General features: G+C 39.6%; 1 protein-coding gene across 1 annotated transcript in view; it reads right to left on the bottom strand.

Annotated features, from left to right (window-relative positions):
- Positions 1–17852, bottom strand: part of DSCAM (Down syndrome cell adhesion molecule) — an 888132-nt gene that overhangs the window by 119997 nt on the left and 750283 nt on the right. The window contains exons 25-28 of the mRNA XM_006870860.1: positions 13137–13290; positions 8087–8204; positions 3920–4083; positions 998–1096 (exon numbers count right to left, since the gene is read on the bottom strand). Of these exons, the coding sequence (XP_006870922.1) occupies positions 998–1096; positions 3920–4083; positions 8087–8204; positions 13137–13290 (535 nt within the window). The remainder of the gene's footprint in view (positions 1–997; positions 1097–3919; positions 4084–8086; positions 8205–13136; positions 13291–17852) is intronic.

Raw genomic sequence — 17852 nt, 5'->3', positions numbered from 1 at the left:
TCCAAGGAGTGGCTGGTTAGTTGAACCGCTGACCTTGCTGTTCAAACTGACCCTGCAGTCCAGCACATTATCCTACAGTGCCACACCAGGACCCCTCCTTTCAATATGTTGTTGTTGTTAGGTATCATCGAGTCAGTTCTGACCCATAGCAGCCCTGTACAGGGTTACTGATGTTTCTTCGCCTTGAACTGCTGACTGTGCTGTTCAAACAGTCCTAGCAGTCTAGCACATTAACCCACAAAGGCACACCAGGACTCCAATATTGACCTTGTCTATTCTTTTCTATGAGGAGCTCTGGTAGCATAATGGTTACAAATCGGGCTGCTAACCTCCAGGTTGGCAGTTCGAAACTACCAGCTGTTCCACGGGAGAAAGATGAGGCTTTCTGCTCCCGTAAAGATTTGTAGCCTCAGAAACTCTGTGCAGGCTCAGTATGAGTTGGAACCGACTCTACGGTACTTAACAACAACAACATTCTTTTCTACATTGTACAAATTACAAGAGCTCTGTGCAAAAAAATTGTTTCCCATCTAACTTGAGGTTCTCGGTCTTTGATCACTGAAGTCAGAATAGTAACAACCATGATTTCTTTTAAGGCATGACTGAATACATGAATCATGAAAGAATGAGTGAATGCATAATTGTGAGACGTGGAGAAGAAACAGTATTCAGAATCTTAGGTGAGAGATCATCCAATTTGCTTGTTTGTTTGTTTATCCCATTCTTTGTGCATTTGTTAATGTTTAACACTGATTGAATGCACAATAAAAATTTATGAATGAGATTCCCTGGATGAATGAATTGAGCATCAACAAAGACCATAAAAATAGATGTGTGTTTTCTTGTTTAGATAATGGAAGAATTAATTATGTGATGTCATTTTGGGAGGGGAGAGAGAACAACCAGACACATAACAATTACTTGATGAAGATGTCACTCATTGGCCTATGGGTAATGACAGTTAATCAACTGTTGTTGACAACCTGTATCTTCTTACCTCTGATTGAACTGCCCCCGTTGTCTCCAGGGAGCCACGAGAGAGTAATGGAGGAAGACGTAGTTTTGGATACGGTAAGCCGAGGTTGATCTGGTGGAACTAGATAGGAAACAGTGTTTAAAGAAAGAATTAGTTTTTCACATTTTTAAGCTTCCTGAGCAGTCATTTTACCAAATCATTTTTAACAGCCATTTATTAAATAAATGTTTTAGGTTGCCAAAATACGCAATTCACTTCTGTCAAAATGTCTAGTTCGTTGATATCCTGGGCTAAAGAGATAGAATAGAGTGAATCTATTATTTAAGACAATTGGCTCTCACAAAAATTCAATCCTATTTCTACTTGGATTTATAGCTCACTCATTTCCTCATCATTTTTTTTTTTTTTTTGAGTTTCTGAGTTGTTCATCGCTAACTGAAACCTTCTTTAAATCTACAAAGGAGGCATGCATTGTTTGATTCTGAATTTCAGCCACGATTATAGTGTAGATCAGTGACATCCACTCAGCTATACCATTTTTCTATGGGCTGGAAACAGGGAGAAGGAAAAGTAGACAGTGGGTGTCTTTAGGTTACACAAACAGCATGTCCTGGTATGCCACTGTAGGCTAAGCACTGGATGGCTACCTGAAAGGTTGGAGGTTCAAACCCATTAGTCACTCCTTCCTCAGAAACACTATACAGGGTTTGTATGAATTGGAAACGACTTAATGGCACTTATACAACTACAATGGACCTGAAGATTTGCAGTTTAAACCTACTCAGCAGTGCCATTAAAGAAAACCCTGGTGATCCATTTCCACAAAGTTTACAGCCAAGAAAACCCCATAGAGCAGTTCTACTCTGTAAACACGTGGGGTTGTCATAAATTAACACTGACATCTCAGCACCAGTGTGTTTGAGGTTTTTCCTTTTTTTTTTTTTTTCCTTAACATACCAACCCAGTTGCCTCTGAGTCAACCCAACTCATGGCAACATCATGTGTGTTCAAGTAGAGCTGTGCTCCAATAGATTTTCAAAGATGATTTATTGAAGTCAATTGCCAGGACATTCTTCCATTCCAAGGCACCTCTGGGTGAACCTTTTAGAGTTCTTAGCTGTTTGTACCACCCAGGGTCTCTCTCTTTCTCTCTCTTTACACATATGCACACATACATACACCCCAATTTCTGAAGGTTAAAGAGCTAAAATATGAATCTGAAAGGTCATATAAGGTTTAAAGAATGCATACTTCTTCTAATAGGTCTCAATATTATTAATATATGTTTTTAACTTGTTATTGTGAATTAAGTGAAAGTTCATACAGCAGATCATCAGTTTTACATTCAACAAGTCATACACTGTGTTTCATTTACAATGGTTATAATCCCCTCCATGTAACATCAGTTAACAATATTTCTCTCTATTCATTTTAGCTTTCTTTTTTAAAAACACTCAGGCATATGTAATAATTTAAACCACCAAAGGGCACATTCTGCAAGTCTGCCTCCTGGCCTCCAGCTCTCAGTCCCTCTCTTTCCATGAATCTAGAGTCCTCAGGCTACTCCCTCTCTCCATATCCCCATCTCTGCTTCCATCTCTGGTGTCACTGAACTAGCTCTGAGGACAGAAACACCAAAAGGGGAAATTTTTTTTTTTTAATGTTGTGTTCTTTCTCCCCTTCTCTTATCTTTCTCCCTCAACTTACTCACTGCTGAAAGCAATATTAATTTTATTTTTACTTGTTGTAGTTTATTAACCCAACCACACTTAAATCCAAGGCAGCATATGTTTTTACTTTTTCACTAATAAAACATCACACCTGAACCAGATCAGAAATCATTTAGGAATTTTACACACAATTTTAATACAAAGATCTCAGGAAACTATTGTGTACTTTTTGTATACAATATCAAGAAAAAAAAAATCAAATGCCCTGTATTCAATACACTGTTAAATATTTTAGCAATATACTTAGAGTTTTAGTTAGTTCCCTTTTTACATACGTTTCATATAAAAATTTACTTCATTAGCAGATGTAAAAGTACAACTTATACGTATTTTATGTTTACATACATAAATATATGTATGTCATTGTTGTTAAGTGCCATTGAGTCGCTTCTGACTCATAGTGAACATATACAGGGTTTCCTAGGAGCAGATGGTAAATTTGAACTGCTGACCTGTGGTTCAAACCAACTTTGCAGTCCAGTGCATTAACCCACAGTGCCACACCAGGTCTCCACATATATGCATATGCATACATATATTGTTCTTAAGTGCCACCAAGTCAGTTCCAACTCATAGTGACCCTGTATAGGGTTCCAAGGCTTTAAATCTTTGCAGGAGCAGAAAACCTCATCTTTCTCCCAAGGAGTAGGCTCAAAATGTGGGCTTTGTGGTTTGCAGTCTAGTGCTTATCATATGGTGTCTCTATCTGATATATATAAACATTTGTGCTTTCTAGGTTATACTTGTTGTTGTTGTTATTGTATGCTGTCGAGTCGGTTCCAACCCATAGAGACTCTGTACAGGGTTTCTGAGGAGTGGCTGGTGAGCTTGAACCATAGACCTTGCAGTTCAAACAACATTGCAGTCTAGTGTATTAGCCCACAGCGCCATACCAGGTTATACTTATATATGTATAGACAGCACATTCAGTGACTATTTCAGCAACTTTTTAATAAAGACTTTTTCAGAGATGCACAGACAAAGGAAACAGAGACAAGACAATATATACTAAAATATATTTATGCAAACAATGAAATTATGAGTTTTTCTTTGATTTGTTTAATTATATTTTTAAATTAATATGCATTTTTATGTAACATGACAGTAACAATTAGTTCTTTGTGTTGGTTATAAAATTTGTTTGAGTTTTTGCATAAATGTATGCTAACAAACATGCAAAAGAGATTAGAAAAAGAGTCTCAAATTTCCATACCTTGCACTTGTAAGTTTAAAATGATTTCATCGGATCCCCAGTTGTTGTTGGCGATGCAGCTGTAATATCCTGAATCTTCAGCCTTCACCGTGCGGATAATGAAGCTTCCATTGCTAAAGATGCTCCTTCGCCCATCAATAGTTACTAGGCTGGGTGTCCCGTTACTACCTCACAGGAAAAAAAATGCACAGATTAAAGAAATTACAACCCAAATTAGCTGAAGTTGGGGAAAAGCATACAGACTCTCTCTGAAGCAAGCAATCCATTTGGAAGCTTAGTGTTCTTATGTCAGGTGAGAAATATACTATGATTGATTATATGATGAACGTAGTGGCTACGAATCGGGCTGCGAACCGCAAGGTCAGCAGTTTGAAACTACCAGCTGTTCTGCGGGAGAAAGATGAGGCTTTCTGCTCTTGTAAACATTTACAACCTCAGAAACCCTGTACAGGGTCACTATGAGTCGGAACCGACTCCATGACACATAACAACAACAACAACATATGATGAAAAGAATCAAGCCATGGAGTTTTTTGTTTTTGTTTTTTTTTGTCAAATATGTCATGTTGAAGGGCAGGTCTGTGCGGAGGGTCGGGGTTCTTATTTGGGCTGGTAGGCTCCTCGCGCAAACCTGTGACAGCCATGTCCCCATAATGGGTTTCTCCCTCCTCTAATGTAGTAAAACAAAACCCAAAGGAAAATCAACAAAAAATCTCCACTGCCATCTAGTTGGTTCTGATTCATAATGACCCTGTATAAGGTTTCTGAAACCATAAATCTTTATGGGTACAGGCAGCCTCATCTTTCTCCCTCAGAGTGGCTATTGGGCTTGAACCACTGACTTGATAGCAGCTATACACCTAACCCATAATACCCCTGGCTACTTTCTCTGTCTGACAAGTCTGAGATTTGAGAAAAGTAATCCCTAAACCATACCCATTGTTTCAGTGTTTTACGCCTTGTAAGTGCTTTGGTTTGAACAATAGTTGTTACTTTGACTAATTATATGAAATCTAGATGCTCACAAAAGAGCTCTGGTAGCGTAGTGGTTATGAATCGGGCTGCGAACCTCAAGGTCAGCAGTTCGAAACTACCAGCGGTTCCGTGGGAGAAAGTTGAGGCTTTCTGCTCCCGTAAAGATTTACATCCTTGGAAACCGTGTATAGGGTTGCTATGGTTAGGAACCGACTCCACACACATAACCACTGCATATGCTCATAAGTGAATGTGAATCCTTATTTATATCCTAGAACCCAGGTACCATAGAGGGTTACATGTTGGGCTGTTAACTTCAAGGTCAACAATTCAAATGTACCAGCTGCTCCGCAGGAGAAAGATGAGACTTTTTGTTCCTGTAGGTATATAGCCTCAGAAACTCTACATTGAGTCACTATGAGTTGGAGCTAGTCGGAAAGCATGTAACAGCAATATCAGCATCCATCTATCTACAGTTCTAGTGTGGCACTCTAGGAAAAGCATTGGACTGCTAACAGCAAGGTTAGTGGTTCAGACCTCCAGGTGCTCCTTGTAGTGACAATACAGGGTCTCTATGAGTCAGAACCGACTTGGTGGTTCTGACTCATAGAGCTATCTATATAAGAACCCAGATAGCACTGTAGTATAGTCACTCGGCTGCTAACCACCCAGTTGGCAATTCAAACCTTTGAGCCACTCTGTAGGGGAGAGATGAGGCTCTCTGCTCCCATAAAGATTTACAGTCTAAGAAACTCCAGACAGGTTCACTATGAGTCAGAGTCAGCTTCATGGCAGTGAGTTTGGTTTGGTATTTATTTATGCATCTATCTATATAATCTATTTGAACATGGAGTTTCTGGGCAGTGCAAATGGTTAATGCACTTAGCTGCTAATTGAAAGGTTAGCAATTCGAGTCTACCCAGAAGTGCCTTGGAGTCCTTGTATGGAACAGTTGAATAAGAACTAGGCTGCTAACCACAAGGTTGGCAGTTCAAATCCACCAACTGCTCCTTGGAAACCCTACACAGGGTCACTATGAGTCAGAATTGACTTGATGGTGCATAACAACTTAACAGAGGTGCATTAGCAGAAAGGCCTAGGGATATACTTCTGAAGAAACCAGGATATACTTCTGAAGAAACCATCGAAAACCCTATGGAGCATAGTTCTTCTTTGGCACACATGGGGCCACCATGAGTCAAAATAGACTCCACAGCAATTGTCTATATAGGGCTATATTTGTTGTTGTTATGTGCTGTAGAGTCAGTTCCGACTCATAGCAACCCTGTACAGGTTATTCAAGGAGAAACTGGTGAGTTTGAACTCTGGACCTTGTAGTTTGAAGTTCAGTGCTGATGCTACAGTGCCATACAAGGAGTCCATTGGGATATAGGTTGTTGTTGTTGTTAAGTACCATGGAGTCGGTTCCGACTCATCGTGACCCTGCACAGGGTTTCCGAGGCTGTAAATCTTTACGGGAGCAGAATGCCTCATCTTTCTCCCGCGAAACCGCTGGTAGTTTCGAACTGCTGACCTTGAGGTTAGCAGCCTGATTCGTAACCACTACGCTACCAGAGCTCCTTATTGGGATATATTGTTGTTGTTAAGTGCTGTCGATACTGTACTCTAATTTACACCCTGGAGTTCTAGTATGGTGCTGTGGGCTAATGCACTGGACTGTAATGTTGGCTTGAATTGCAAGGTTGGAGGTTCAATCTCACCAGCTGCTCCTTGGAAACCCTATACAGGGTTGTTATGGGTCAGAACTGGCTCTTAACGACAGCAACAAACATTTGTATCCTATTGTTTTCCTATGAATGAGATAAAGCACTTTAGAAAGTTACACAGTTGACTACTTCTGTCTGTCTTGGTTGTTATTATTTAGGAATAACTATTGAATATGGAAAATCGGATTTTCAACTTGCAAAGCTCAAGTGCATTCCATTTCTATAAGAGATTTCTCAGAGCTTATGAGTTAGGGATGGGTGGTCTATGATCTTGGGAGGAGAGAAGAGAAGTACAAAGTCTCATCATAACCTTGGGGACATTCATCTCCAGTATACAGATAAAGTATGTGATAAGATAAAGCAAATGTTCACAAATATTACTGGATTGGTTACACTATTTACCTTGCAAATATTTTCTTATGAATTTCAATGATAGATACATAAATGATTGACAGTAGATCAGATACTTAAAATGCTGAAGTTGAGATTTTTCTCCTCTGTTGCAGACCGTGTAAGACTGGTCAGAAATTCGAGGCCCTATGGGCCCGAGTGTAACAAATGAGGCCACTGGCAGTTAATGGCAAATTGCTTTCATCTTAATATTCAGTTATATATATTAAATTAATACACGGAGCCTTTGAAAATCCACAGATAAATGTGATATTTTCCTAACTAAAGGTTGCAAGGTTAAACCTTTCTCCAAAGGATTAACTAAAAATATCTTAGCTACTTCTCGGTTCTTTGTTCTATAGACAAAGAACCCATCCTCCCGAATCTCTTTTCCAGGTGCAGCCCATTCACCTGGGCATCTCCTGCAGAACTCTCACCTTCCCCCAACTGACCTCAGGGGCTATAGATATGTTAATTGGGCCTGAGAATCCAAGTTGCTGGCCTGGGATTCGAACCAGCGAAGTACAATGTAAAGTTACCTGAATGTCTGGAAAATTACTGATGTTAGCTGTATCCTGTTTTAGTCCCTCCCAGCTTGGTGTGAAACTCCTCCCCTAAATAAAGCAGAGGCCCGGGCCTCCCCAGGTGTGCATTACTGGTTGGAAGGCATGGAGTAAAGATTGCGGTGCGTTACGGGTTGGAAGGCATGCAGTAAAGATTGCAGGGCAGTGAGTTGCTGCCTGCAGAGGCCATGATGCCTGTAGTCCCAAGCCTGCCCACCAGTGATGTATCCACCCTGGCTTTGGGGTGCCTCATTGTCTCCCTTCTTCTGTTTGTCTGTGTATTCTTTCACTATCCCTATCGCTGCTGGATCTCCCCTCCTCGTGAACCAAACACTCGTGACAACTATGTCGAGGGCAGACCCCGACACTCCTCTTGTAAAAGAACTGGTAGGTTCCCTGGTTTATTCAGCTAGTATTAACGAATACAAATCAGAAGATCGCAAGACCCAACACAAGGATGCCCCATGTCATCTCTAAGGCTTTTAGTAAGTGTACATTGGGTTACTGGTTACCTGTCTTTCATCCACTTTACTGCGGGAGAAGGGTCCCCAACAGCTTTACAAGGCAAGGCAATATCTTTCATCCAAGGAGTTGTCACTGTTCCACTGAAGGTCAGGATTTGTGCAGGCGCTGGAACACCAAACACAGTGGAAACCGAGTTACTTTACAGCTTGTCTATAGCAGAGGCCAGAACAACCTTCCCAAACAGAACAACAAACACGCAAAAGCGAGTGTCGTAGTGTCCACCGAAGTTACAACTGTTAACACTGCTCCCTGGTATCAGGAATACAAGGGATGTGTATTGTAAGGATGTACAAACAAATAACTGAATTCCTCACTGTAGCTTTGTTATTTTTATTTTTATTTTTTTCTATTGACTAAACACAAGAAGTGCAAATTAAGTATTTGGGGCTTCATAAGCCAAGCAGTTACAAGCTGTGCTCTCTAGGAGCCCAATTATTTTTCAAAGCACTTTATTAAGCAATTTATCTCAACACTGAAATTGCATTTAAAATATACTTTCAATATCAGAGAAAGTAGAGACCAAAAAACACAAAGCCCCATAAGGCAGAAAGAAGTAAAGCTGTAAGAACTTTCTATTTTTCAATTTTGTGCTGCTTTCCTGACTTTATTATCTCAACTTGAAATTCAGCACAAACACTATGGAAAGTGAACATTTGCAGAACGGTCTCTCTTGACGTAACACCATTTGCTTGGGACAGTGACCCTGATGTCCTAACAGGAGGCTCTTCTAGGGCTATCTGGTATTGGCTCAATCCCAAAGTTGCTGGAAAGTCCGTGTAGTAAAGAGGAAAACGCAAGGGGTGAACTTGTGTGAGAAGAGACTTACAGCCCAGACAATATCCTTGAGGACAAGGAACCTGAGCAGTGACAAGTTCTTAGTGCCACAGTTTTGGCCACTTTCCAATTCAAACTTCTCAGTCTGTCCTTTTATATGATGGGGAATATACTTAACAGTAAAATGTGGGTAATTAAGGAAATTCACCTAGGCCATGGGTGTTCACACTTTGAAGAAGGAATCCATTGTAAGAAATACAATTCTAGTAAATTCTAGCAAAAACCAAGAAACTACACAGATATTGAGGTGTGCATGTTGTGTATTAAGTGGACACATATAAGGGGATGGGAGATCAAAAAGTTTATTGAAAAATTCCATTATCTTTTAACTTCATTTTTCCAAAAACTTTTTGAAATCCTCTGTTATTAAGCACTGGGTTGCTAACCACAAGGTCAGTGGTTCAAAACCCACCAGATGCCCCTTGGAAACCATATACAGGGACGCTACTCGACGGCACTTAACAACAGCGTATATTTTACATTTTTAATCTAGTCTATTACAGTCCTTTGAATTCTATTTATTCTGGTTGTTATTGTTTTTAAGTCAGATGTGACTCATAGTAACCATGTATGGGATTTCTGACGAGTGGATGATGAATTTGAACTGCTGACCTTGCAGTTCAATGTTGTGGTTGTTATGTGCCATGGAGTCGGTTCTGACTCATAGTGACCCTGTACAGGGTTTCCAAGGCTGTACATCTTTATGGGAGCAGAAAGCCTCATCTTTCTCCCATGGAACAGCTGGTAGTTTTGAACTGCTGGCCCTGAGGTTAGCAGCCTGATTCGTAACCACTGCGCTACCAGAGCTCCTTGCAGTTCAGTGAAGTACAGGGTTTATCCTCCAGTGCCACACCAGGACTCCAAGGGCTCTCAGAACACCCTAAAATTAATTCTGGGGTTATGAATTATTTCCCACCAGCAATTTGAAAAACACTGAGTAGAGATACCTTTATGGTCAAGACAAACACACATTTCTAGAACTAACCCTCATTTGAGGCAGTTGCAACTTAAAGGGTTTGCTGACTCCACCGTCAGCTGTTCGAACCTACCCTTCATAGTGTGTGCTGTGAGTTTGCAACAACATGATGACATTTAACAACAACAAAGTCCCAGTGGCATTGTAGGATAAGCACTGGACTGCTAACCACAAGGTTGGTAGTTCAAACCTACTAGCCATTGCTTGGGATAAAGATGGGGCTATCTGCTCCTGTAAATAGTTAAAGTCTCAAAAATCTTATATGGGGTCACTATGAGTTGGAATTGAGATGATGGCAGTGGGTGGGCTTGGTGAGTGTATGCATGAGGGATCCCTGGTGGTTCAGTGATTAAGGGCATGGAAGCTAACCAGAAGGTGGGCAGTTTGAACCCATCAGTCACTCTATGGGAGAAAGATGTGGCAGTTTGATTCTATAAAGATTTACAAACTTAAAGACCTTACAAGGCAGTTCTACTCTATCTTACAGGGTTGCTGATGAGCTGGAATCCACTCCACAGCAGCTGGTATATATATATACATGTTTTTCACCTCAGCTGGACTCTCAGAATTCTTGAGCAGTCTCACTACTTCTTTAGTAAATCTCTCTCCTCCTTGATTTTTCTGCACGGATGTTTTTCTCTTGTTCCTCCTCTCCTAATACTTCTTATCCTCCCCTCACCATCCCCAAACTGCCTAGAACTTAATAGAGAAAATGGAAGCCATCGGGAATCCTGGACTTCCTGCCATCAGATCTGTAAACCTATTGGTATCTGCCCTGTCTTCCTTCCTTGATGTCTCCAGTGGAGGAGGGGCTTCCTTCTACTGCAGTCATGTGCTCTTTGTCCTGTGTTATCAATCTCTCTCTCCCTTCTCTCTTTCTCGGTATTGGATTATCCCCATACCCATATACACATCTTGTGATACTAGGCATATTGTAAAAAAATAGAATCAGAAACTTCCCTTGGACCCAACCCTTCATCGGGCTTCTTCTCTGTCTCTACAATTCTTCTAAATGAAGTTTGTCTGTTTACAGAAGGTTTTGTTGAGCGTCTCCTTCCTCACCTCACATTTACCCAGTCTTGTTCCTGCATGCCTCTCTCCACTGCAGCTGTTCTCTCCAAGGACAATGAAAGGCCAAACAAAAGAGGACTTTTGAGTTGTGTTTTACTTGCTTCCCTAGCAGGTCACTTCCTTCTTTTAGAAACATCTGGTTTTAAACCATGACATAACATCCTCCTGGAGTTTCTTCTTCCTTTCTGAACCTTTAGCTTGGCCATCACCTCCTCCTGTCTCTGACTTGTACAAGCTGGTGTTGTTTAGAGCTTAGTCCTGTATGTGCTTCATGTCCACCTCCATTCTAACTCCCAGGTGAGCTTATTCACATCCGTGTGATCACAGGCATCTAAATGCGGACCACTCTCACATTTCTACCTCCAGCTAATGTCCCTTAAGTACCAGAGTTTACTGTAACTGCACAGGTATTTCCACAAGGATACTTTTCATCCATCCTGGATTTCATATGTTCAAATTTCAACTCTGATCTCCTTTCGCCTGCTTCAGAGTCTGCTTCTGCCACAGTCCAGACATCTTTACCTTGTTATCTCCCTCTCATCTGCCTCCGTATTCCATCTACCACCAAACTCTGTCAGTTCTCTAGTCTAAGAACTGACCTATCTTTGACCTGTATACTTTTGTTTTTAATGTTTTATTGTGAATTATGTGATAGTTTACATGGAAGAACATGAGCTTTACATTCATCTTATCATATATTATTTCATTGCCATGGTTACAATCCCTCCATGCATCATCATCCAACCAAAGGGCATACCCTGCAAGCCTGATTCCCCCTCACCCCCCAACCCCACCCCCGGTCATCAGCACACAGCCCCTCTCCCTCTCTGGGTCTAAAGTCCCCAGCCGCTCCATCTCTCCACATCATCGTCTCTGCCTCCATTTCTGGTGTAGACCCGTATACTTTTTAATCCTTACTGATACCATGTTAGTCCAAGTCAGGCTGGGTGATTGCTTTGACTTCCTAACAGGTCTCCTGTGTTTGTTCCATTACTTTATGCTGCCTATTTCTCAGTCAGCACATGAATACACATTTTGTTAAGAGCTCTTATGAGTAAAGTTGGTACCTTGGGATATTTATTTTCTCTTTCAGATCTCTGGAGGCCATATTAGTAATAAATTGCTAATACTATGTGCTCCAAAACCAGGGGCATCTCCTGCTAACTTGGAATTGGGATATAAGAAATTTCACTCACACAAAGCACTAATTTTGGAAACATTGAATGGTCGCAGTTACCAGGGGTAGAATAATATTCTGTGCCTATGTGGGCTTTTGGGGTTGATCTAACAGCTAAATTTGAAAGAGGTATATTCACTTTTAGGAGCAGTTGGTTCTTTGGGGACTCCATCTTCCCATGATTACTCAAGATCTTTGCTGATAGTATTATGGTAGTAGAAAAACAGTTAAGGATTCTCTGGGCCTTGTAACATTCCAAATTCCATAGCCCAAATCACATACATCTCTTTTCAGGAAGTATGAAATGTGACTTTGGTGAAAGTAAAACTTTCTTGGGAAGCCGCTGTGATGTTCACCTAACCAAAGGGAAGAGTGAAAGCTCCTTTTTTCTGATTTTTGCCAAGACACATTCAGTTGCAAAGCCACTCACTCTTAGTAGTGTGTTTATTCATAGGGGAGTTGTTTTCTGATTTGTACTGGTCGTACAGAAGTGTACAAAAAGTGCAGTGCTGGTTGGGGACCTGGTGTGGCATTATAGGATAAGCACTGTACTGTTAAACGAAAGATCAGCAGTTCAAACCCACAAGCAATTCCTCAGGAAACCTATAGAGGGTCGCTATGAGTCAGAACTGACTCTAAAGTACAACAGAAATAACATAGTGCTAGTTAACAGCTCTGGTTAAGGAGCTCTTGATAGCATAGTGGTTACGAATCAGTCTGCGAACCTCACGGTCAGCAGTTTGAAACTACCAGCCATTCCATGGGAGAAAGATGAGGCTTTCTGCTCCCATAAAGATTTACAGCCTTGGAAACACTGTACAGGGTCGCTATGAGTCGGAACCGACTCCATGGCACATAACAACAACAACAACAAGTTAACAGTAGCCCTATTTGGGGGCAAAAATGTGATAGCATTTGATGTTAAAGAAAAAGTAATCAATTAACAATAGGAAATGAGGACCTAATTCCTGTGGCGCACCTTTAGCTAATGGCTCTACTGTGATGATTTCACTGCTGTTGCCTCTCCCAGCTGAAGTCACGGCCACCACCCAGACGCTGTACTGACGATTCCGGCTCAGGTTAGGGATTCTGTACGAAAATGAGTCAGGGGAGGCTTCAAACTCGCTGATAACCTGTGAGAGGAGACAGAAATGTTCCCAAATTCAATCAGGCATACGACACCAATGGGTTTCCTAAAGACACGGTTATTGATATATCACTGCCACCAAAATCTTATCTGTTGTCACAAATAAAAGCTACCACTAATTCCCTTCAATGAGTCCTGGTATGGCGCTGTGGGTTAATGCACTGGACTGCAAGGTTGATTTGAACTACAAGGTCAGTGGTTCAAGCTCATCAGCTGCTCCTTGGAAACCCTATAGAGGGTTGCTATGAGTTGGAATGGACTCAAAAGCATTTAACAACAACGATCCCCTTTAAAAGGATTACTAGGGGCTTTAGATGAGCCATAGTTTATATTTTTCTTTTCGGCAGCTTTGAGAGCTACCAATGAGTAATTTAATCATTGAGCAAATTCACCCATTCAGTTATTGGTGACAACAATTCTGTTTTCAGCCAAGATGGACTAACAAGAGCTATATTTACCCTCTCATGTGAAACACGCAAAGAACACATCAAACATATGAAACAAGAACTTGAAAGGCATTGAACATCAATGCAATAAAGAATAGCGATTCTTGAAAAATCCGAAACAAAATGAAGTCAGTCCTACAGATAATACAGCTTCCTTATTTTTATTTATTTATTTTATTTATTTTTGTGACTTTCTAGGTCATGGTATAGGGAGAAAAGCCCAGCACTTCCTCTAGGATACATTCTCAGACATAAATGAAACGACTGTGGGAGACGCTAGAGTTCATAGGACAAGATGGTGAAGAGGAAAGAGGTACCCGGAGAAAGAATACAGGAGATCTGCAGTGATCTCATTTGGGTATTTAGGAAGTACTGGTCCATATAGACATGTGAAGAGTTTACATGAGACTACAGAAAGAACAACCTGTACAGATTGGAGGTAACAATACCTAGCACTCACACAGGCCTGGGAATAGTACTTGTTCCCATTACACAGTTTACAATATCTCAAGATTCCTGTGATGTTCGGTGTAACACATTAAAGTCTTAACTCAGTGGCAGGGAATAATCAGCTCTAATTGAATCCTGCTCTGATCTTGCCTAAAAATCTTAAAAGCAGATTCAGAAGGCTCAAACTGTAAGTAACTAATTTAACTGTATCTGGGAACAAAAGTCAAGAATATTTATAAAAATGAAAGTATCCAGTCCCCAACAAGGTAAAACTCAGTTTTAATATCCAATAAAAAATGTACAGGCATGAACCACCCAGTTGTCCATCAACTGATGAACCATCAAAAAAGTATATTGTAGCTATACAATGAAATAGTACTCAGAAAGAAAAAGGAAATCAAATACTGATACATGCTACAGCATGAATGATTCTTAAAACATTGTGCAAAGTCAAAGAAAACAGTCACAAAACATACACACACTTGTAATTCGCTTTATAGGAAATGTCCAGAGTAGGCAAATCTTAAGAAACAGAAAGTTGATTAGTGGTTTCCAGGGACTGGGGTTAGGAGGGGAGAGGGTAAGAATCGGAGTATCAGCTGATAGATAAGGGAGTATTTTGGAGTGGTAAACCTGTTCTAAGATTAGAAAATGCTGATGACTGCATAACTCTGTGAATACAATAAACACCACTGAATTGTATACTTTTAAAAAGTGTGAATTTGATACATAAATGGTGACAGTGGTATGGTGTGTCAAGAAATCAGTCATGATTCATAGCCACCCTGTATACAGTTTCTGAGGCTGTAAATCTTTAAGGGAGCAAAAAGCCTCATCTTTCTCCTATGGAGCAACTGGTAGATTCAAATTACTGACTTTACAGTGAGCAACCCAGCTTGCATTCCACTACACTGGAAGTCCTGGTGTGGCGCTGTAGGACAAACACCTGACTACTAATTGCAACATTGGAAGTTCAAATCTACCATCTTCTCCTTGGAAACACTGTATAAGATCACTATGAGTCAAAATCGATTCGATGGTAATAATAATAATACACCAAGATCTGCAAAGAACAGAAAAATGTGACTTGTAACAGATAAAATAATAAACTAAAACAGACACCAATTAGACCCAGATATTAGGTTTAGGAGACAGAACAACTGTTATTATAATCGTACCCATTCAAGACATTAAGGGGAAACAGGAAAGATATTAAAAAGACACAAATCAGTCTTCTAGAGACAAGAAATACAATGCATCAGACAAAAAGAAATGGGATGGGATTAAAAGCAGCTAGATATTACAGAAAAAAAAATTTAGTGAACTTAAATACACATCATTAGAAACTACTTAAAATGGAACACAGAAAGAAAAGAGAATAATACTAATAATCAATAAGCCTTTAGTAAGCCATGGGCCAATGACAAATAGCCTAATATATGTGCAATTAGAGCCACTAAATGAGGACAGAAAAAATGTTTGCAGAAATAATGGCTGAGAAATTTCCAAAATGGATGGAAATTATAAACCCCTAGACCCAAGAGTCCTTATGAACCCTAGTGTCTCACACTCACAAACACAGGAGAATATGAAGAAAACTACATTTGTTTTGGCACGCTGTAACATATTGCTCAAAACAAGTGATAGAAAATCTTTAAGGTAGCCAAAGAAAGGATGTGTTACATATGGAAGGACACAGATAAGGTAAGAATGACAGCAGTTTTTTTTTGTCAGAGCAACCCAAAAGATTACAGTGGAGCAACATTTTTAGCTTGTAAAAGGAAAAAAAAATCATCCTGTTGTTGTTGCTAAGTGTTGTGGTGTTTGGTGCTGACTCAGAGTGACCTTGTATACTGTTTCTGAGAGTGACTGGTGGGTCTGAACCGCCAATTTTGCAATTAGCAACTCAGTGCTTATCCTACAGCACCTCACCAAAGCTCATGTGATATTCAACAAAATATATTTGTAATTGAAAGAAGACTCCTTCAGATGTATAAAAATTTGAAGGAATTAATCACCAGAAGATCTGCAACACAGAAAATGCTAAAGATAGTTCTCTATGCAGAAGGAAAATAATTTACATAGGAAATGAATGGACACAAAAGAAGACAAATACCAGGAGTAGCAACCATATGAATAAATAAAAATTTGTTCTTATTTGTAAATATCCTTAAGAGATCATTGAAAGTTTGAAAATAGTAGTGTCAAGTGGGGTTAATAGCATGTAAAATGTATGAAAACAATAGCAAAGGGTTTGAATGGGAACAATAGAAACATACTATCTTAAGGTTTTAAACTATATACTTAAAGAAGTATACAAAATCACTTGAAAATAGAATGTAATAAGTTAAAAGTGTGTGATATTTACCTTAAAGTAACCACTGAAAAAACAATACAAAAAGTTATAGCTAATAAGTCAACAAAGTAAATAAAAAGGAATCATAAAAATTCAATTAATGCAAAGAAGGCAGAAAAAGGCAAAAAAAAAAAATGGGAGTGGGAATGAATGTGGAAATTTAAAAAACTAATAGGTTATAGACTTAAGACTAACGTGTTGATAATTATATTGAATGTAAATAGTCTAAATATCCCAATTAAAAGGCAAAGATTGCTAGACTGGATACAAAAGTAATACCCAACTATATACTGCATACAACAAATATGTCTTGAATATGTAGACACAATAGGTTAGAAAAAAAAAAAAAAAGGATGTAAAAATATCCCATGCTAACATTCAACAAAGGAAAGTTGCAATGACAATATCTGTAAGAGGAAATGATATTATCATTGACAAAGTGACAATTCATCCACAGAACACAACAATTCTGAAACATGTATGCACCTAATATCAAAGCTTCAAAATACATTAAGCATACATTGAAATAAAAAATTTAAAGAGGCACAGACCAACATAAATTGCTTTTGTTCCTAGAAGAGGATATATGAAGTAGGTGGGGCTGGTATTAGATGCATTTTACAGGTGAGGAAGCAAAGGTTCAGAAAGAGTAAGTGAATCACCGAGGTGACAAGTTCAGATAAGAGCAGATGAAAATGTTCATGCTCCGCATTTTTGGTTCCATATTCAGGGATGTTTCCTCAAATTCCATGTTCCCAATTATGAGTGGCCAACATGACAGCCTTACTTCTATTTCAGTTACTTGAATAAACTCTGTATTTGGCAGTAAGCTGAATAAATTGGTATACCAGTTCTTCAATTTAACAGGGAATTTGTATCTTTACTTAATTGTCATAAAACCCTAGGCCCACTTGATAAATAAGAAACTTTGGTAGCGTAGTGGGTGACAAGTTGGGCTCTTAACCACAAGGTCAGCTGTTCAAGTCTACCAGTCACTCCATGGAAGAAAGATGAGGCTTTCAGTTCCTGTAAAGATTTATAGCCTCAGAAACCCTATACAGGATCACTATGAGCTGGAACTAACTCTTTGGCACATAACCACCACCTTGGGGTAAATAAAAATGTTTGCTAGTTACCCATTGTCAAATAAGTTTATAAGTACATAGACTCAGATGACTACACCCACCAGCTGCTCCTCAGAAATGCTATACAGGGTTGCCATGAGTCAGAACCGACTCAATGGCACATGACAACAACAAGAACTACATAGCCTTTGGAGTCCTTGTGTAGCACTAT

Source organism: Chrysochloris asiatica, unplaced genomic scaffold (genome assembly GCF_000296735.1).
Source record: "Chrysochloris asiatica unplaced genomic scaffold, ChrAsi1.0 scaffold00154, whole genome shotgun sequence".
Classification (NCBI taxonomy): domain Eukaryota; kingdom Metazoa; phylum Chordata; class Mammalia; order Afrosoricida; family Chrysochloridae; genus Chrysochloris; species Chrysochloris asiatica.
This window is presented reverse-complemented; position numbering and strand designations above follow the sequence as displayed.